The sequence below is a fragment of the Balaenoptera ricei genome, chromosome X, assembly GCF_028023285.1.
Source record: "Balaenoptera ricei isolate mBalRic1 chromosome X, mBalRic1.hap2, whole genome shotgun sequence".
Taxonomy (NCBI): Eukaryota; Metazoa; Chordata; class Mammalia; order Artiodactyla; family Balaenopteridae; genus Balaenoptera; species Balaenoptera ricei.
The window spans coordinates 38109563-38130898 of NC_082660.1; the positions used below are offsets into that span (position 1 = coordinate 38109563).

Genomic DNA, 21336 nt, shown 5'->3' on the forward strand with positions numbered 1-21336 from the left:
CTGTATTTTAAGCAAGATTCTCAGATGAATCTTAAGTACATTAAAGTTGTAAATCACTGCCTTATGGAAAAATTAAGTTTGAAGTACAACAAAGGCAGCTAAGGAAATAACAGAATCAGTTACGGTGGGTACTCTAAAGTTAATTGCCATTCATTTTTAATTTTGAGATGACTTATGAAATGATGGTACATGACCAGTGATGACCGTGATGGGAGGAGAAAGAAGAGGTTGATTGTTACTACATTCTCTGGACCCTCCACCCCCTCTTCTAAGAGTGGTCTAAATACAATAATAGTCTAAATATAAAAATAATTCCATCATCTATGCTCCCCCCCTTTGGATTAATAGATGTTTATTGAGCGCTTACTATTTGGTAGCAAGCACTGTTTTTTGAGGTGTTGGTAAAACTAACGTTCTTATGGAGTGTGTCTTGAAACTTTCTACTAAAGATGATTCAAAAGAAGCATGAAGTCCAGGTCACTTTGCAGTTCTTTATAGAGTGCAACCAAATGATTTCAAAGCTTATTGATTAGACTTATGTACTTGCCTGGTCTAGCTGGTCTAGTTTTTCAATGTTTGAGTTCTAATTAAGTCCTCGTTCTTCTAAGTGGTTATACCAGTTTACAGTCCCATCGAGATTTTCACATCCTTGCCAGCACTTGTTTTTGTCAGAATTTGGGATTTTTGACAGTCTGCTTGGTATGAAATGTTACTTCATTGTCGTATTGGTTTTTATATCCTTGATCACTAATGAAGTTGAACATCTTTTCATATGTTTCTATTCTCCTTTTGTGTGTGTGTGAAAAGCCTATTCAAGTCTTTTGCCTAATTTTTCCCTTTTGAGTTGTTTGTACTTCTCTTACTGATTCTTAGGAATTCTTGAGATACTCTGAACACTAGTCATCTTTATCAGTTCAAGTGTTGCAAATTGTGGTGTTTTTTTTTTTTACTCATGGTGGCTTTGGATGAACAAATGTTCTTTATTTTTTTAAGGAAGGAATTTTTATTTATTTATTTATTTATTTATTTGGCTACGTTGGGTCTTTGTTGCTGTGCGTGGGCTTTCTCTAGTTGTGGCAAGTGGGGGCTACTCTTCATTGCGGTGCGCGGGCTTCTCATTGTGGTGGCTTCTCTTGTTGTGGAGCATGGGCTCTAGGCGTGCAGGCTTCAGTAGTTGTGGCATGTGGGCTCAGTAGTTGTGGCTCGCGGGCTCTAGAGCGCAGGCTCAGGAGTTGTGGTGCACGGGCTTAGTTGCTCCACGGCATGTGGGATCTTCCCGGACGAGGGCTCGAACCTGTGTCCCCTGCATTAGCAGGTGGATTCTTAACCACTGTGCCACCAGGGAAGCCCTGAACAAATGTTCTTAATGGATTCTCCTTTCCATATTTAATGGTTTTAGTATATGTCTGTTAGAGATAAGTACATGAAGAAAAACTTCACAATATCGTTATCATACCTAAAAACTAATAATTCCTTAATACTGTCAAATAGTGATGAAACTTCAGTTGCCTCAGATTATACCTTATTTTTGGAGTTTGTTTGAGCTAGGCTCCATGGTTTGTAATCAGTTGCATATGTCTTTTAAGTCTCTTTGAATCTACAGTTCCCCCCTTTTTCTTTACTTTTTCCTTGTAAATTATTTGTTGAGGAAACTGGATTGATTATTGCTTTGCTGTATATCAAAAGTATGATACAGAGCCTTTGTTGTTGTTGTTTTGCTAGAATATATCATAGGTGGTTATGTGCTCTTCTTTAGGAGGCACATAATGCTTGCTGGTCTCTCTCTTTAAAATGTTCTTAATTGTAATATAGTCTAATATTTCAGTCTTTTCTTATATTCCTAGCAGCTTTATCTTATTCCTTTCATAATTTTAAGGGGTCTAGGAGGAATTAGAAGTGTGCGCTCCAGTTGACTGATGACATATCCTGTATTTATCACATTGTAAATGTCTGAGTAATAATTCCATTGAAAGGATCCTCTGTAGTTTACTTAATCATCCTTCTGCTATTTGCCATTAGGTTGATTTCAGTTTATTTTCCAATAAACACTGATTATCAACTTTATACATACACCTTTCCTCATCTTGTTTAGCAACATCCCTGACCTCTACCCACCAGATGCCACCAGCCTGCACACATACCCCATTGTATAAACTGGGCATTTAAAAAGTACCATTTTAGAGAGGGGTTTTTGTTTGTTTGTTTTGTTTTCCATTTTAGAGTTTTTAAATGAGTATTCTGTCTTCTAAATTGAAATAGCATTGTATCATTTCTGTTCTGTGTAAGTCTTGGATAATAACAGACTTTGTTATAGACTTCTGTTTTTAAATGCGTGTAATGCACATTGCTCTATAAAAGGCTTTTTTCATTTATTATGAAAATCTTTGTATATCAAGTTGTCTTTAACATCTTTTAATATAATTTTAAAGGCGCAAATGACAGACTGAATCTAAGGCAGTAGTTTTCCACAGGCGGCTGTTCTGCTTCCCAGAGATGCTTGGCAATACCTGGAGATATTTTTCGTTGTCACAGCTAGGAGGAGGAGTTGCTACTGGCTTCTAGTGGGGTAGAGGCCAGGGGTGCTGTTAAACTTCCTACAGTGCACGTGACAGCCCCCCACAAAACTGGAAAAAGAGTTTTCCAGTCCAGAATGTAGTACCAAGGTTGAGAAACCCTGATCTGCAGTATTTAACTGTAAATGGAGATTCTTTTGTTTTTCCTGGAGTTTAAATCTGTCCTATCTTATCGCTCAGATACCACTTGAATAATGCTGTGCTCAGCTGTGTTGTTTTTCTGATGAATATAGTTTATCCAGTGACAATTTTAAGCAGTGACCAATAAATATGTGTTGTTTCCATATCATTTTAAAAAAATTTTCTAGGCCAGTTGGACAAATGCAAGTAAAAAGCAGCGAGAAAAGCTACTTGAGCTGATACGTCGTCTTGCAGAAGATGATAAAGATGGTGTGATGGCACACAAAGTGTTGAACCTCCTGTGGAATCTGGCCCATAGTGATGATGTGCCTGTAGACATCATGGACCTGGCTCTCAGTGCCCACATAAAAATACTAGATTATAGTTGCTCCCAGGTGAGGTTGTGCTGCCTTGCTCACTTTTTGTGACCCTTCTCCTTCACCATGAGAATGGCTTAGATATAGAATAGTTCCAGGTTTTTCTGACATTGTTATTTTTGAAGTGATCTTCAAGAATTGACATACTTTGTTCATGTTAAGTCCACCTTCCTCTTAGGTCTCTATGTCTAAGTTTCGTGCATCATCTAAAAGCAGTTTAGTCTTCTTAGTAGAAAGACGGTATAAACAAAACAAGTAATATACTGGTGGTAGTGTCAGATGTATGGTGCTGAAATACCAGTTTCAAATATCAATAGATCATATAAGATATTAAAGTTGATTATGGACTTTAGAGGTAAGAGAAGTTAGGTTTTCTTTGCTTCTTACGGAAGTTAAGAAAAATTAGTAGAACTTCCTAAACACTAAAACATTTAGTGCCTTCCCTATGAGCAGATCACACAACAACTTCCCTGCATTCTAACTTGTAGCATGTGTATCTTTTTAATTCATGGTAAAATGAATATTGCTGAATAACTAATTTCCTATACTAATGAACTGAAATTTATATAAGAACTAATAAGCTCACGTAAGTGTAGGTGTTTTGTTTTTTGTTTTTTATTTTTTTACTACACTTGTACTAGTAGTTCATTAAGTATGTAGTATACCAAATAGTAATAAGAACCTTGAGTTTAAATTATTTCATTAAAGAGAGACACAAACACAAAATAAAAATAATCTGTACTTAAAATTGTTAGGTACACAAACCTACATTTCTGATTATTATTGACTCAGGGAAGGAGTAAAGTAAATAAAGTATGAGAAGTAAAATATATCTGAAGTAATTTTGATTTTATAACATTAATTTTTAATTGCTTATACCTGTTTCTGTCTCTTTCTCTCCTTGTGTGTGAATTTATTATTGGTGAATTTTTTTCACTCAGTTGCCATACTATTTTCTTGGTAAAATATAAATTTTCAATGTTCCTTACTATGCTAAAAACAAACCCATACAGAGTAACAATCGGAGTTACATGTTATTGCTGGATTTTATTATGTGGTAGAATCTCTTAATACATTGGGTAAAGCTAAATGTCTACCTCCTGGCAACTTTTAAAATCAAACTTTTCAGTGTGCTTAATACCTTTCTGTATATATGTCTGAATCTGTGTCATGTTGAGTTTTTATAATAGTGTTTTACTTTTGGGAGTTCTGGTAGTATATGTGGAATAAAAATGTACTTAAAAGCAGCTTTTTATTATCATTAAATTCTTCACTGCAGTTACAGCATAATGTGTATGATGCTAATCTTATAAGAAAAGCTCTATTTTGTAATTCTCAAACTAATTTGAAGGTGGAATTCTCCTGAGTATTGACCTATATAAAACATTGAAATTGTTTTTTAAGGACCGTGACACACAGAAGATACAGTGGATAGATCGCTTTATAGAAGAACTTCGTACAAATGACAAATGGGTAATTCCTGCACTGAAACAAATTAGAGAAATTTGTAGTTTGTTTGGCGAAGCACCTCAAAATTTGAGGTAAGGCTTTTAACAGAAAATTTCAATATTTTTATTTATGTATTTTATTGAAAAGAAACGGCATTGTCAGTTGGTGAAAGCAAGTTTTAAAAAAGAAAATTACAGTGGGGTGACAGGACACTTACACATGGATTAAATTTGAACAAAAGAGGATTCCTTTATCATATCCACCTCTTTTATTGATGAGGAAGTCAGACACAGTTTAGTGATAAGTATCAGAATACAGATGATAATATTGCTTTCATGTTATCTGTTCCAACTCTTACAACCAGAAAGTACAAGAACAAATTATTCCAGTAACTGAAGTTTGGCATGTAAGATATTTGAAGTCGGCTATTTAACAGAAATTTAGCTAAAATAAATCAGAAAAAAGTATTTTTAAACTATACCTGTCATCTTTCATCATTTGAACATACCTGAAATCTAATGTTTGAAATTAACTTTAAAAACTATTTAAAAAGCCAATAGGTTTATTTTACTGTGAAAACTTCTGTAGTATGACATTTCAAAGTTAATAAAACGTTAAAACATTGCAAAGTAAACCAATTACGGAAATATAATGTCTGTAAGAAATATATAATACGGATTAGGGTAGGTACAGGCAAAAAGGGAAACAAAGCAGGAAGGATAAAATGCAGTGAGGAATGAGATTAATAGATACAACACATGCCACTGAAATTATCTGGCATACTTGATGGAAATAAGAGATAATTCTGTACTTTGAATGCCTAATAAATAAAATTTTAACGAAAGCACTTTCTTTGATTAAATTCTCCACTACATTTACAACATAATCTTTGTGGTGCTAATGTTACAAGAAATGTTTCTATTTTATAATTCTGGAAATAATCATGTAAACTTGTAAGTGCTTTGGTACTACTGTAGTATGGCAGAAGAAATCAGTCATTGATTTTCCCATAGTGTGAAATTGGAGAATATTAATGCATAGTTTTTGTATGAAGTAAGAATAGTGGAATTAATGTCTTGTTTTTGAGGTATTGATTATTTTCTTTTAAATAGCTTAATATTGTCATTAAAGAAAATAAATGGCCCAAAGTTAATTCTGTTGTGAAGGAAACCATTTTAAGTGTTTAAATTAGTATCTCAGAATTTAGATTGTATAAGCTCTTTCGATTACAACAGAGTTTAATTGCCTAATTATATTGTTAAGTTCTTCTCGTTTCAGTCAAACTCAGCGAAGTCCCCATGTATTCTATCGCCATGACTTAATCAATCAACTTCAGCACAATCATGCCCTAGTTACTTTGGTAGCAGAAAACCTTGCAACTTATATGGAAAGCATGAGACTATATGCTAGAGGTATGTATTGTAAGCTAACATGAACTATGAAAAATAACAGCAGTTTCCCTTACCAGCATTTTTTTTTTTATCAGTCTCCTTAGAAGTGACTACAAATGTATTTTTAAAGATGCGAGGTAGTTGATTTTATAAACTGTGTTCCTTTATGAACCTGTGATCCACTTTTACTCCCAAATCTTACACATTCTAAACTCCAGGCCAGCATTTCAAGGCTCTTTACTAAGTGCTTGCCTTACCCACTCTCCGTGTTAAATTGATTTCTTTTTCTTCCCTGCCTGGGAGCTCTGCCTGCCTATACTACAATTGGTTGTTACCTTCCTAGGTATGTACCTGACTCATTTTCATCCTTTGTTTCCTTACTACCACCACCCTTATCTTTTCAAGAAACCTTTTGTCTAAGTCTGTTCTTGCAAATACTATAGTTCTTTTGTAATCCTAAGTCCATGTTTCATAAGTTCTTCAGACTTTATGAATTAAAAGTTTATAGGAAAGAGATCCGAGGCTACTAGAATCCACATGTTTACATTGGTTTCAAAGTGTGAATTTGTTTTAACATGTTAAGGTAAAGATTTCTGTGGTGTTAACAGTCCGTTTTTAAGCGCCTGCCATATGTGGAGCTCTGTTTCAATGTGCTTTTGCCCTCTGACAGTTGTGTCTGAGTCTGTGTGCTAGGGTACAGATGGGTTCTTAGTACATATTCCTCTGTCTTATGCCAAACTCATAGGCCCCAAAATAAACCCCAGAACTATCTTGTAGGTTTAAGTTTCTTCACATTGCCATAGAAAGAAAACTTTATATTACCACAGAGATAGAATTGAACATAATGGTTACTTGAACATACCACTCCTTTAACATGTTATAGTAGAGTCTGCAGAAGCCAATATATATATTAAAAATGAGGATATTTCTAATACTCATTATTTGAAGAGTTAGAGTAGATTCTTGGCATTGTTGAATAAAATTCCAACCAAGGTGCTTATAAATCACAAGGTTTTTGCTTAACACTTAAGGTACATACATACATTTCCATATAAAACTCAGATAAACATAATTGAAAAACTAAGCAGCTCTCAAGATACCTGAACTGATTTTGTTGACTCTGTTCTTCCATTTACCACTCTGGGCCAGCTGAGTCCTCCTAGTTAATAGATTGCATAGCCAGTTTAAGCATCAGGCAACTGATAGGCACCAGGCAATAATCTTTTATCATTTCAGTCCTAAGTTCATCTAAGTAGCATGATAGAATAATCAGGACAACATAGGCATGCAACCATATGATTTATGTTATATACCAAATGCAAACAAAATCTGAGAGAGGCAAAAGAGGTTTGCATGTAGTACTCCCAAGCATTCAAACATCTCGGCTCAGTTTAATGTAACTCACATTCTGTTATGATGTCACCTCTTCTTGATGGTACAAAGCCCTCACAGATGCCAATGCAGGCCTTCCCCCCAAATGAAGCCTTAATATAAACCACATGTGTTGCATTGCTAATCTTTACTTAATTTATTTGCATGTGGTATTTCATTTAATTTCATTGTCAGAGGTTGAGAATCCTGCTCTCGAGGCTATCAGGAGATGATACACGTACATTTCAGCCTCACTAGGGTTTTCTTTTCCTTTGTAGTCAAATTCTACATGAGTCATTGCTTCATCTCAATTTCATGGACTGAATGTCTTCAGGCTTCAGTTTCCCCTTCTTATATTGTCTGTGTCTTCACAAAGTAAGCGATGTGAATCTGCATAGTAAGATTGCCTAGATTTTGAAACATGACCTAACATATTAGGTGTATGACCTTGAACAAGTTATTTATGCTAGAATAATACCTGGTACATAGTAAGCCCTTGAATTCTTGTTGCTACTGATATGGTCCCCTGACTTTATTGACACCATACCTTCTGTTCGTCCTAACTAACTTTGATACCTTTTCTTCCTCTATTGTAGTAATCTTCTGATTAATACTGATCAGTCTCCAGATACTTAAATATGGGGAGAAAGTAATTTTTAAAGCTAGTAAAATTCTCCTGTTAAAACAAACTTTTCACACCATTTGGAAATCGATCAACCACCAGTTTCCAAATTTGCAATTCAAAAATAAATTATGTTTTAGCCTCTATATAATAAAATGTTGCATGGATCCCATTAGGTATGAGACATTATGCAGCAGGATAACATCAGGCTTCTAGTTTACTGATATTCTCAATTTCTGATAAGTATTTCACCAGTATTATTTGTCCTGCCCATGTTTCATCTGTACTAGTATCTTAAGCTTTGGCAGGAGGGGTGACGACATTTCCTCAGTAGCATGGTCAGCTGATTCTGCCTCCTGTTTTAACATTATTTAGATAAAGTAATGAACTTACTAAAATTATCTTCAGTATTTACTCATGTGTTCTTATTGCCTTCAAGCATTGGTGCTTACCAAGTCATTTTTTAAAAGTTTTTTATATGCATACAACACAGTATAAAACCATCTCTCAGTTTTCAATTAAGGTTTACCTTATTGGTAGGATAGGCTTTGTACTGACTTGAACACTTATAAAAGTTTTATTTACCATTTTTCCTGGTTTCTGGATAGAGTTGGAGGACTTGTCTTTATTGTAGATCACATTTTTGCATTCTGTCTTCTGAGGACTGCCACTTTCAATTAACCTCCTCATATACAAGGAAACCCCAATAAAATTAACAACTGATTTATCAGAACATTGGAGGCCAGAAGGCAGTAGGACAACCTATTCAAAGTGCCAGGGGCAGGGGAGGGACCTGACAACTAAGAACCTTACATTCATCAAAACTGTCTTTCAGAAATGAAGGCAAAGTAAAGACATTCTCAAACGTTGCAATAATTTGTTGCTAGCCAACTTGCCTTTGGAGAAATACTAAAGGAAGTAATTAGGCTGAAAGCAACTGACAGCAGACAGTAATTCAAAGCCACGGGGGACGGGGGGGAGCGGAATAGAAGACCTGAACACTATAATAAACCCATAAACTATACCTAAAAGATATCTGTAGAATACTCCACCGGAAAACAGCAGAATGTACGTTCTTCTCACGTATACACAGAATATCCTCCAGGACAGACCATACTCTAGGCTATAAGCAAGCGTTATTAACTTTAAAAGCATTGAAATTATACAAGTAGGTTTTTTGTACGCAGTGGAATTAAATTATAAATTAAAGAGTATTTGGGAATTTCACAGGTGTATGGAAAGTATACATTCTTTACTAACCAGTGGGTCAAAGATGAAATGCCAAGTGAAATGAGAATATGCTGAGATGAATGAAAAAGAACATAAAATGTCAAAACTTATGGAGTGTTCCTAAATCAGTGCTTAGAGGAAATTTATACTGCAGAATTCCTGTATTAAAGAAGAAAGATAGCAAATCAGTAACATTTCACCTTCAAAAAGTAGACTAGAGAAAACTAACCTGAAAACAAAAAGGAATTAATAAAGATTAGAGCAGAAATAAGTGAAATAGAGAAGAGAAAATCAATGAAACTGAAAGTTGGTTCTTTGAAAAGATCAGCAAAATTTACAAACCTTTAGTTAGGCTCAGTTGTGAAAGTCAAAAAGGAGAGACCATCACCACTAACCTTAACAAAAATTTAAAAAATAAGAGAATGCCAGATTACTGAAACTGACTCAAGAATCAATTGAAAATTTGAATAGATGTATAACAAGTAAAAAGATTGAATTAGTAATCAAAAAACTTCCCACAAAGAAAAGCCCAGAACCAGGTCATTAGTGAATTTCATTAGTGAATTAGTGAATTTACTGAATATTTAAAGAAGAATTAACACCAGTCCTTCACATATTCTTTCAAAAAGAGGAATACTTCCAGGCTCATAGTATGAAGCCATTATTATCCTGCTACCAAAATAATACAAAGACATCAAAAGAAAATTGCAGATCAGTATACCTTGTGATATAGTCAAAAGTTATCAAAAAAACAAGCAAACAGAATCCAGCACCATATAAAAAGGATTATGCACCAGGGCCAAATGGAATGTATCCCTGTAACACAATGTTGATTTGACACCCCAAGTCAATTGTAATATACCATATTAATAGAATAAAGGGCCAAGACTATGAGATCATCTCAGTAGATGCAGAAAAAGCATTTGACAAAATCCAACACCTTTCATTATAAAAACATTCAACAAACCAGGAATAGAAGGAAGTTTCCTCAACCTGATAAAGGGCATCTCAAAAAACCTACAGCCAGCATCATACTTAATGGTGAAAGACTGGCTGCTTTTCTCTTAGGATTAGGAATGAGACAAGGATGTCCACTCTAGTCCCTTCTATTTAACATTCTACTGGAGATGCTAGCGAGATCAACTAGACATGAAAAAGAAATAAAAAGCATCCAGATTGGAAAAGAAATTGTAAATTATGTCTAATAGATAACACCATCTCATATACAGAAAATTCTAAAGAATCTGTTAAAATCTATTAAAACTAATAAATGAGTTCCCCTAGATTGCAGGAATTAAGATCAATATACAGGAACTTCCCTGGTGGTCCAGTGGTTAAGACTCTGCGCTCCTGGACTTCCCTGGTGGCACAGTGCTTAAGAATCCGCCTGCCAATGCAGGGGACACGGGTTTGAGCCCTGGTCTGGGAAGATCCCACATGCCACGGAGCAGCTAAGCCCGTGCGCCACAACTGCTGAAGCCTGTGTGCCTAGAGTCCATGATCTGCAACAAAGAGAAGCCACCGCAATGAGAAGCCCGTGCACCGCGATGAAGAGTAGCCCCCGCTCTCCGCAACTAGAGAAAGCCCACGTGCAGCAACGAAGACCCAATGCAGCCAAAAATAAATAAATTAAAAAAAAAAAAATGAAGACATTGATTACCATTACTATGTCTAAAGGGTCTCTCACAATCAGAATTCTTTGGCACTAGCATACACATACCATAAGATCCAGGGTATGAAAATACCAGTAATTAATGCTAATTAAATTATACAATTTCTAAAAAAAAAAAAAATTACATAATTTCTTATTCCCGCATAACTTGCCTCAACTTTCTGGAAGGAATGTCACTGATTCCCAAGCAGTTGAAAGCACTTGTTCAGAACATTTACTTCAGCTTTCTTCTGCTCTAAGCCACAAATTAACTTGACCATTTCCAGATCATATATGGCTTTTTCCAATAAAATAAAAACAGAAAAACACTGTCCAATGTGTTTTTAGGACCAGAGGTGCTTTTAAAGGTTTTTTTTGCTCTGGTCTTTCATTGCCAACACTGAGACTTTTTTCTTCCATTGTAGGGTATACTCTAATGAAAGTAAAACCAAAGGGTTTACTAGCTTTATTTTATTAAAATTTTTTTAAGGAATTTCCAAATTAAGCTAGGCCTAGTGACCAATATATACCCATCGTCGTGCCGTGATAGAGGGTAGGTTTTCTTAAATTTATCTGAGAATGTTCAAGGCTTTCATAACATGCTGGTGGTGATTATGGTATGATAACTTCATTATGTAGAGTAGCATCTTGCGTTAACTATAACTTCCTAGATAGAGGTTAGCAATATAATTTTTTATAACATAGACCACTCAGGTCAGTCTTAGGCTGTAATCAGAAATTACTTCATTATGTATGAAAATTGGGCAAAGGGGTTGTATGAAGAATTATTTTTGACAGCACATTTAACAGACTATTTTCTTTTGGTTATGTGAAAGGAAAGGTTATTTTGGTTGGGAAAAAAGGAGATGGGTAGAAACTACCAGTAATTAGTAAATTTCATGTTGCCTTTTAGTGATAAAGGATTAACGACTTTTTAACTGACTTATCTTCCTTTGATTAAAGTCAGCAATGATATGGATAACCATGTGTATAATGCAAGATTTTTCTTAATTTGCAGACCATGAAGACTATGACCCACAAACTGTGAGGCTGGGAAGTAGATATAGTCATGTTCAAGAAGTTCAAGAACGGCTTAACTTCCTTAGGTTTGTTTTAAACAATTAGTGTTGCTCTTTTTAAGACAGATAAAGAATACCAAGTTGATATGCTATATGACTAGGTCTTTGTTAGGTGGCTCTTGCCACATTTTATCTCCCCATGTGGAAATCATTACATGAAAGTCACAGGACATTTCCCTATGTGTTCATTATTAAATATTTTTAAATTATTGGCTGAGTTTTAACTTTTCTTCTTTGCAGTATTTGAAGAGAACACATTTAAACCTTTTGTATAGAATTCTGGTCTTCATATTTGTTTATATTTATTTTTAAAGAAGAGATTTCCATATTTTGACAGAAGCAGCTAGAGAACCATATTGACCTTAATGATATCATAGACACTAAGGAAATGGGGAGAAAAGGCTGTTGGACCAGCACCCCAAAAGAGTGATTTGAGTTCTTTGGTGCCTCGTTTATCCTAACAGTGGCTGACAAAGGCAGTCTGGGGTCATGGGTTAATAACATTATTCTGATAGGGATGAGGAAAAGAGGTTTATTCCCTTAAGCCAAAGTTAAATGTAGTCCAAGGCTTGATTTACTCATTGATGTTTAGCTTTTAATGATTATACACTTGTAGATTTGAAATTGTTAAAATTTTTCATGATGAGAGGTTTCTTGTGAATTCAGAAACCACATCATATAGCAGAAGAGCTTATTCAGATCATAAGCATGCTGAGGGAAATGCCCAGATTATGAGTGCCTCAGAAAATCTATTGCATTTATTATTTTGATACACTGGGGAATTTTCTCCTGGGCTACATTAATTATAGGCTTACGTTTATTGAATTATGTGCTTACTTGGAAACACTGACATAAGTAGTTACATTAAGATTTTAACTTGAGGGAAAACTCTAGACACCAGATTTTAAGAAATTTGGCATTTGTTTAAAGTGAAGTGGTTTTGTGTGTGTTTTGTTTTTCAACTATCTGGATGGAAGGACCTTCCTCCCCAGATTGAGAATCATTGCCGTAGTGAGCCATTGTTATTGATTGGTGTGTGTTGTATCTTTTAGATTGCCTAGAACAGAAGAGTGGTTATCAGCTCTTTTGCTAAATTAAAGTTTGGGATCAGAGGACTTGTTTTTAGTCCTTGCTCTATTAGTACCTATCTATATGACCTACAGCAATTCTCTCAAGGGACGGGAACCGAACTTTACTCACTCTGTATTTGACCTGTGTTAAATGCTTTACATTTAATTCTCATAGCAGTGCAGGGAGGCAGGTATTATCCCAGTTTGATTAATAAGAAAACTGAGATTCGCATGGCTTAAACTAGCTTGTTTGAAATCACACAGCCAGTATATCATAGTGCTGCACTACTCAACGGGGTGTATCTGACTTAAGTCTGTGCTTTTTCTATTAGACCAGTGATTTTTCAAACCTACCTTGGAGCCTTAGGGCTTCTGAGGAGCTTCCTCCAAGATTTCTGGACAAGCAGTAGAGGTTTTATCCCCATTTCTCACTTCTTTCCTCCTCTTCCCAACAATTGAAACAGCTCTGCTTTTATTTTTATACATTGGCCTTCCAAATGGAATTTTTGCCTGAAGAAAGTTTTCTGCTGCTGTTTTTAAAAACCAAACCAAACCAAACCAAAACACAACTCAAAACTGAAAACAACTGTATTTTATCATATTGGACCTCAGTTTCCTATCTGTAAATTAGAGCTGACAGGCTTAGGTAGGACAGGTGCTAGAAGCCCTCTTTAAGCTCAGCAATACTATGAAAATATCAAAGACACTAGAATTGATAACTCAAAATGCTTTGAAATGAAGAGGGAACCTTAAATACATTCACCTTACTATGTAATTGGGAATGGAGCCACCATTACATTAGCTAAAGATTGTGTTAAGTTCTTCAGAATAAAACGAGATGTTCATTCTCTTGTCATTCAGAGATATGGCCAACAGGGTGGGTGGATGAATGCTAAAAGAAAAAGGAAGCTAACAGAAGAAACTAGTTGAAACAGAATTCACTTGAACTAAACCTATAGTCCCAAAACTAAAAAGACCCTCGAGAATGCCACTGAATAATTAATAAGCATCCTGTTGAGTTTTGACATTAAAAAGTTTAAAATATGTCGGTTATTCTGTTCAATGTGGCCAAGTACTGAGTGATGAATATTAGATCATCATCAAATATTAAAATTTAAGCAATTTTAACTCTTCAGCGTTGATGAGTTGGTTATCTATAAAGTCACATAATAGAATACCTCTTTCTCCAATGATACCATATAAGCACAATGCTAAAACTCAGGTAACCTAGTAAACATACTTTCAAAATGGCTGGTTTCAAAGATGAAACTGTTTAAGTTCAGGGAACAAATCTTTTTTTCTCCCAATGTGTATCCTTTTATTTTATTTTATTTTTATTGAAGTATAGTTGATTTACAGTGTTTCACGTGTACAGGGAACAAATCTTTTTTTCAGTTTAGGTCCAGTGATGTAGCAGAGTTCCTGGCACATTGTAGGTGCTTAATATGTGCTTGTTGAATGAATTAATATCTAGTATTTTTTAGTAATAGATAAAAATTAAGAAATAAGTTATTTTAAGATGTTGATTAAAAAACTGACATCTTTTTACCTGTAGTTAAAATATAATTGTGATAAATGGATTATTTCCCATATATAGAGACAGATTGCCTTTCAGGATAAAAAATTATATAGATCTAATTGCTAATTTTTTATGTCTTTCAAGATTTTTATTGAAGGATGGCCAACTGTGGCTCTGCGCTCCTCAGGCAAAGCAAATATGGAAATGCTTAGCAGAGAACGCAGTTTACCTTTGTGATCGTGAAGCCTGTTTTAAGTGGTATTCCAAGTTGATGGGCGATGAACCAGACTTGGATCCTGATATTAATAAGGACTTCTTTGAAAGCAATGTACTTCAGCTTGATCCTTCTCTACTGACTGAAAATGGAATGAAATGTTTTGAGCGATTCTTCAAAGCTGTGAATTGTCGAGAAGGAAAACTAGTAGCAAAAAGGAGAGCATATATGATGGATGATTTGGAGTTAATAGGATTAGACTACCTTTGGAGGGTAAGTGAAAAGTAGGAACTTTGTAAGCAGTGTATCTGATGTTTTTCAAATAGGTAAGAAATCACATTTGTACAAATGAATTATATGTATGTATGCTGCTCTGATGCTTGTCGCAGGAGGTAGTGATAGTTCATCTTTATCTTACTTTTCTCCCTCCCTCCACCTCCCCCTCCTTCTGCCACTGATGTTCCTTTTGTCTTGGCTTAGAATCTGTCTGTCCCAGATGTGTTTAGAAGTAAATGCACTAACCATACAGATCTTTCATGCCCCTCCATGAAAGTTATTTTCTTCCCTTTTTTAGTTTAATGTAGACCTCTGTTTCTTCTTCAGCATTAATTTTAGCTTATCCATTTAATGCTAAAATAGAGGGCAGAAAAAAAGACTTTATTTAGAAAGGATTATGAGTGTATACTTTATCAGCACTGTTTAACTTGTGATATTTTTAGATACCTGAGTAAAATATTATCTACTTAAAGCTAATTTTTCCACCTTTGCACCTTTATAGTGTGTATATATATATATATATATATATATTTTTTTTTTTTTTAGTTGAGATATAATTGACATACAACACTACATTAGTTTCAGGTATACAGCATAATGATTTGATGTGTACGTACTGCAAAATGATCACAATAAGTCTAGTTAACATCTGTCACTACACAGTTACATTTTTTTTTCTTGTAATGAGAACTTTTAAAATTTACTCGAGAATTCCCTGGTGGTCCAGTGGTTAGGACTCGGTGCTTTCACTGCTGTGGCCCAGGTTCAATCCCTGGTTGGGGAACTAAGGTCCCGAAAGCTGTGTGGCTCGGCCAAAAAAAAAATTTACTCTCTTACCATTCACTCTTTCAAATATGCAGTACAGTATTATTACCTGTAGTCACTGTGCTCTGCATTACATCCCCAGGACTTATTTATTTTATAACTGGAAGTTTGTACCTTTTGAACCTGTTCACCATTTGGCAACCATTAATCTGTTCTCTGTATCTATGAGTTCAATTTTTTGTTTGTGATTTTTATTTTTTTAGATTCCACATATAAGTGAGATCACACAGTATTTGTCTCTCTCTCTCTGACTTATTAGCACTTAGCATAATGCCCTCAAGTTCCATCCATGTTTTTGTAATATAGTATTAATATATTATTCCTGTCTTTAAAAATCTGATCTGTTCACAGCAGTTTATATTGTTTTCTGGATCTGAAATGTTTTTCTGCAGACAGACCAAGTTGTTTACTTTGGTATTTGATTATTCAGACTTTAGGTGCGTGGTTTTCAAGATTTTTAAACAGCAGAGACCCTTTTTAAAAGTCAAAATTTAGATAATACTCCAAAATGTACAACTAGTTGAAGTGAGAAAGGAAAGCGTGATTTTTTCTTGCGACTCAGTCTCCCTATGCTTCACTCCCTTCCCCCTCCCAAGCCTATTATAGGGTTCATCCCTAAAACTCGTCATCACTCCTAGAGTTCTATACATAGTTTGAAAACCACTGATATGATTAGATGAGTGATGAAGATCTATACAAATGGGGTAGGGGTGGGTAACCTTTTATGGTAAGCTGTATTTCATATAATCTTTGTTTCCTTTAACTAATTTGAATTCCTTCCTTAATATCTCACTGCTTGGTTACCAGGGTGTTGAATTGCAGGGTTAAATAATACTAATGACAGCATATTTTATTCTTAGTAAAATGTGTCTTTCTTTCTTAACTTGATTTATTCAAAGACTTGAGTTTTGCATTTGTTATATTTTTGGTTTGTTTTCTCACTTTAATTTTACTTGATTATCAAAGTCGATATTCCCTTTTAAATTATTGAATGCTGTATTAAAAATAACTGAAGGTATGGTTTGAATGGAAATGCCCAACTAAAATATTTCTTGAAAGGTATTTACACTTGAATCTTTTTGAACCTAGGTGGTGATTCAGAGTAATGATGATATTGCCAGCAGAGCTATAGATCTCCTTAAAGAGATATACACGAACCTTGGTCCAAGGCTACAGGTCAATCAGGTGAGGATTGACATGTATTAAAACTTCCACAAATTTGAATTCTGATTGAAGAACTCTTGCTAATAAGAATTTTTTTCTTTACTTCAAGATTAACTAGAAATTGTTTTTGTTTCAATTCGTATTATAAAAACATACCTAAAATATTTAGTCCACATTTCTCTCCTACAAAATGCTGTCTAAATGAGTCTCATCTTGATATAATTATCTTGAAGTGATTATTTTGAGTATAGTTATGGTAGGAGATTTCGGCCAAATTTCTTTCCATTCTGACACCTAATCCTGAAGTTCATTTTTTATGTATCTAGTTTATACTTGTTAACTTAAATAACGTTAGCTTCCTTTGACAAAACATAGTGTGTGTTTATTATTATTGTTTCTATTTTATTGATGTATAGTAGATTTTACAATGTTGTGTTAATTTCTGCTGCACAGCTAAGTGATTCAGTTATACATACATATACATTCTTTGTTTATATTCTTTTCCATTATGGTTTATCAAAGGACATTGAATATAGTTACCTGTGCTATACAGTAGGACCTTGTTTTTTATCCATTCTGTATATAATAGTTTGCATGTGCTAATCCCAAACTCCCAATCCATCCCTCCCCCACCCTCTCTCCCCCTTGGCAGCCACAAGTCTGTTCTCAAACGTATTTTATTATCAATTATCAATATAGATTCTCTCGTTAAATAGGATCATGGTTAAATGAGATCTACCTTTAAATTGTTGCCATCTTTAATTAGATTAATGTTTTATTAATATATATATGAAACACTTTATATACATATAAAACTTGAACTGTCTTTATTTGGCCCATTATTTGTAGGTGGTAATCCATGAAGACTTCATTCAGTCTTGCTTTGATCGTTTGAAAGCCTCCTATGACACACTGTGTGTTTTGGATGGTGACAAAGACAGTATTAATTGTGCAAGACAGGAAGCTGTTCGAATGGTTCGAGTACTAACTGTGTTACGGGAGTATATAAATGAATGTGACAGTGATTATCATGAGGAAAGAACAATTCTACCTATGTCAAGGTTTGTGAATAACTGATCTACTAGTGCTACTTCTTAATTATTTGACATTTTCCTAGCCATTTAATTTTAAGAAGTGATGATGTACAGGAAGAAAGGAAATTTTTCATTTTTTGAAAACGTTAGTGTCTTGCTTAAAAACAGTATTTGTATCTTATAGAATTTTTTTTTTAATAGTAGACCTTTTTTGTTTTCAGGATCTGTTTTTTGCTTGTTTTTGTTTAGGGCATTCTCAATTAAATCTAGTTTCTTCTTTTTTTTTTTTTTAACTTAATGGCTTTTTTTTTTTTTTTTTTTTTTTTATTTGGCTGTGTTGGGTCTTCGTTGCTGTGCGTGGGTTTTCTCTAGTTGCGGCGAGCGGGGGCTGCTCTTCGTTGCGGTGCGTGGGCTTCTCATTGCAGTGGCTTCTCTTGTTGCAGAGCACGGGCTCTAGGCACGCGGGCTCTAGAGCACAGGCTCAGTAGTTGTGGCGCACGGGCTTAGTTGCTCCGTGGCATGTGGGATCTTCCCAGACCAGGGCTCAAACCCGTGTTCCCTGCAATGGCAAGCGGATTCTTAACCACTGCGCCACCAGGGAAGCCCTCTAGTTTCTTCTTTTTATTCTGGTTGGTCTTTTTTTGTTTGTTTGTTTGTTTTGCCATTGACTTTGTTGCCCATTAAGTGTTGCCAGGGGTATTTTGCCATTGAAGTGCTTTGATGCCATTTATTTCCACTGTTAAAAACAATAGCATAGTCTGGTTGCAGAGTAATTGGAGAGAACTCTTAAAAGCTGCTTTGACAGATAGCCAGTATAGCAAGAAATATTTTTAAATGGTCTACTAACATTTCTCTCTTTTTTTTTCTTCCAGTTTTATTGAGATATAATTGACATACAGCCTTTATAAGTTTATAATAATTCGACTTGGTACATCATGAAATGATTACCACAATAAGTTTAGTGAACATCCATCATCTCATATAAATACAAAAGAAAGAAAAAGGAAAAAATACTCTTCCCTTGTGACAAGAACTCAGGATTTATTCTCTTAACAGCTTTCATATATAACATAGAGCAGTGTTAATTATATTAATCATGTTGAGCATTACATCTCTAGTACTCAGTTATCTTATAACTGGAAGTTTGTACCTTTTAACCGCCTTCATCCAATTCTTCCTCCCCTGTCCTGCCCCCGAGCCCAGTAATCACAAATCTGATCTCTTTTTCTGTGAGTTTGTTTGATTTTGAAATATAATTGACCTACAACACTATGTTAGTTCCTGGTACACAACATAGTGCCTGAATATTTCTTTCCATTACAAAATGATCACCATGATTAGTTACCACCTGTCATCCCATGACTCATTTATTTTGTAACTGGAAGTTTGTACCTCTTAAAACTTCCGTTACCTAATTCCCTCATCTTCGGGTCTATTAACGTTTCTCTTAAGATTTCACCATTTAGTATACTCAAATAATATGTATAATTTAGAGATATTTATAGAATGTGAGCCATTAGTATTTGAGTTCTCTTTTTAACCATGAAATTATTAAAATTGCTCCTTGAATATGTTTTTTATTTTTTTGTATCTTACCTGCAGGAAGATAATATGCCAACATAAATATCATTTTGGGGATGACTTTTGATATTAGTTGGGCTTTTATAGCATTAAAAATAAATAAAATGTTACTCATGTCTCTGTTTTAATGTCTTGTAACTAGATACCTGTAAACTATAGGTCCAAGAGTAACAACAGTGAAATATGATTGTTGTGTTTTGAAGATTACTTATAATATTTGTAGTTAAAAGGAGCAGTAAATATTTTCAAGATCCTAAAAATAATGTGTCTTTAACTCACTTTCTCTTGTTTAGTAAGAAAATATTCAATTTTAAATTGCTAGCTTTATTTTCTTTGCAAGAAGATTTGAAAATCTGCTGAATATGATGATGTTTTCCCTTTTTTTTCCCCCAGAGCTTTCCGTGGTAAACACCTTTCTTTTATAGTTCGATTTCCAAACCAGGGCAGACAGGTTGATGACTTGGACGTATGGTCTCATACAAATGATACAATCGGTTCAGTACGACGATGTATTCTCAATCGTATCAAAGCCAATGTAGCTCATACAAAAATTGAGCTCTTTGTAGGCGGTGAACTGATAGATCCTGCAGATGATAGAAAGTTGATTGGACAGTTAAACTTAAAGGATAAATCAGTAAGTATCTATAATTACCAAACTTTTCAAGAAAATCAAACCGGAGACTCTTTCATTTTTGTAGTCAGCATTTCACTCAATAAATGTTAATGGAGCATCTGTTATGTGTGAGGCTCTGTATTTTCTGTATTAGGTGTTTGAATTGTAACACTAAATAAGACAGGCATTATGGTACCTATAATATAGTAGAGGAAAAGATTTCTAAAAACAAAACTGTTTTAAGTGGTTATGTTAGACAACAGTTATAAATTATATTTCTAAAAATACAGTGTGTAGTTTTTTTGTTTTTTGTTGATATGTCACTAACTTCTGTTTTGTGTATTTTTCCTTGTCTTTGGTACTAACATAGTATATCATTTTCAGCTAATTACAGCCAAACTTACACAAATAAGTTCCAATATGCCTTCAAGCCCTGATAGTTCTTCTGATTCCTCAACTGGATCTCCTGGAAACCATGGTAATCATTACAGTGATGGTCCCAATCCAGAAGTGGAAAGCTGTTTGCCCGGGGTGGTGAGTAGATAGTTTTGAGCTATTGTATGCAAGGCATTTTGCTAGGTTATTTAAGAATAAAGTATACAGAATAGTTCTTTTTTCTTGAACTTACAATTACATTAGGCAAAATATCAAATAACTGTACATTTAACCATCAACTTCAGAATGGATCCCTTTGAAAGGTGATTGTAACTTGGTTGAAATTTAAAACCACATTTTGTATGGATATAGTGTTGTTATATTTACATAAAACTAGCCCATTATACAACTTAATTATAACTGTTGAGCTTATTGAGCAAAATAACCACTGTATTTTGTATTTGTACCACAAAAATGAATTCTTCAGAACTGTTTCTGTAGGAAAATATCTGCAGTCTTTCTTAGATTGTCAGTAACATATCTTGTTTCTAAAGAAAGTGATTCCTTCCTTACCTCCCCACAAAAATTTTAATGGCTACAATAATACCAGCCACTCCAGTGTCAGAAGGATTGGCTCTCTACAACAGTTGGATTAGGAATTTAACTGTTAGTGGGCATGGCAGCCGTTTGTTTATACAGAGTCTGACTTGTATGTACAAGAGGAATAGTTTAACAAAACAGTAAAAAAGCTGTCACACACAAAGTACTGGAGGTGGCTTGGATAATGTATCCAGTCTACATT

General features: G+C 34.6%; 1 protein-coding gene across 4 annotated transcripts in view; it reads left to right on the forward strand.

The window, feature by feature from the left end:
* The window catches only part of USP9X (ubiquitin specific peptidase 9 X-linked), a 120312-nt gene that overhangs the window by 50138 nt on the left and 48838 nt on the right, over positions 1–21336 (forward strand). For 3 of the 4 annotated variants that reach the window (XM_059911599.1, XM_059911598.1, XM_059911600.1), the window contains 9 exons: positions 2882–3088; positions 4475–4611; positions 5783–5931; positions 11803–11890; positions 14597–14939; positions 16857–16952; positions 17781–17992; positions 19940–20180; positions 20544–20693. In XM_059911599.1, the coding sequence (XP_059767582.1) occupies positions 2882–3088; positions 4475–4611; positions 5783–5931; positions 11803–11890; positions 14597–14939; positions 16857–16952; positions 17781–17992; positions 19940–20180; positions 20544–20693 (1623 nt within the window). The remainder of the gene's footprint in view (positions 1–2881; positions 3089–4474; positions 4612–5782; positions 5932–11802; positions 11891–14596; positions 14940–16856; positions 16953–17780; positions 17993–19939; positions 20181–20543; positions 20694–21336) is intronic. The other variant, XM_059911601.1, reaches the window with a different exon arrangement.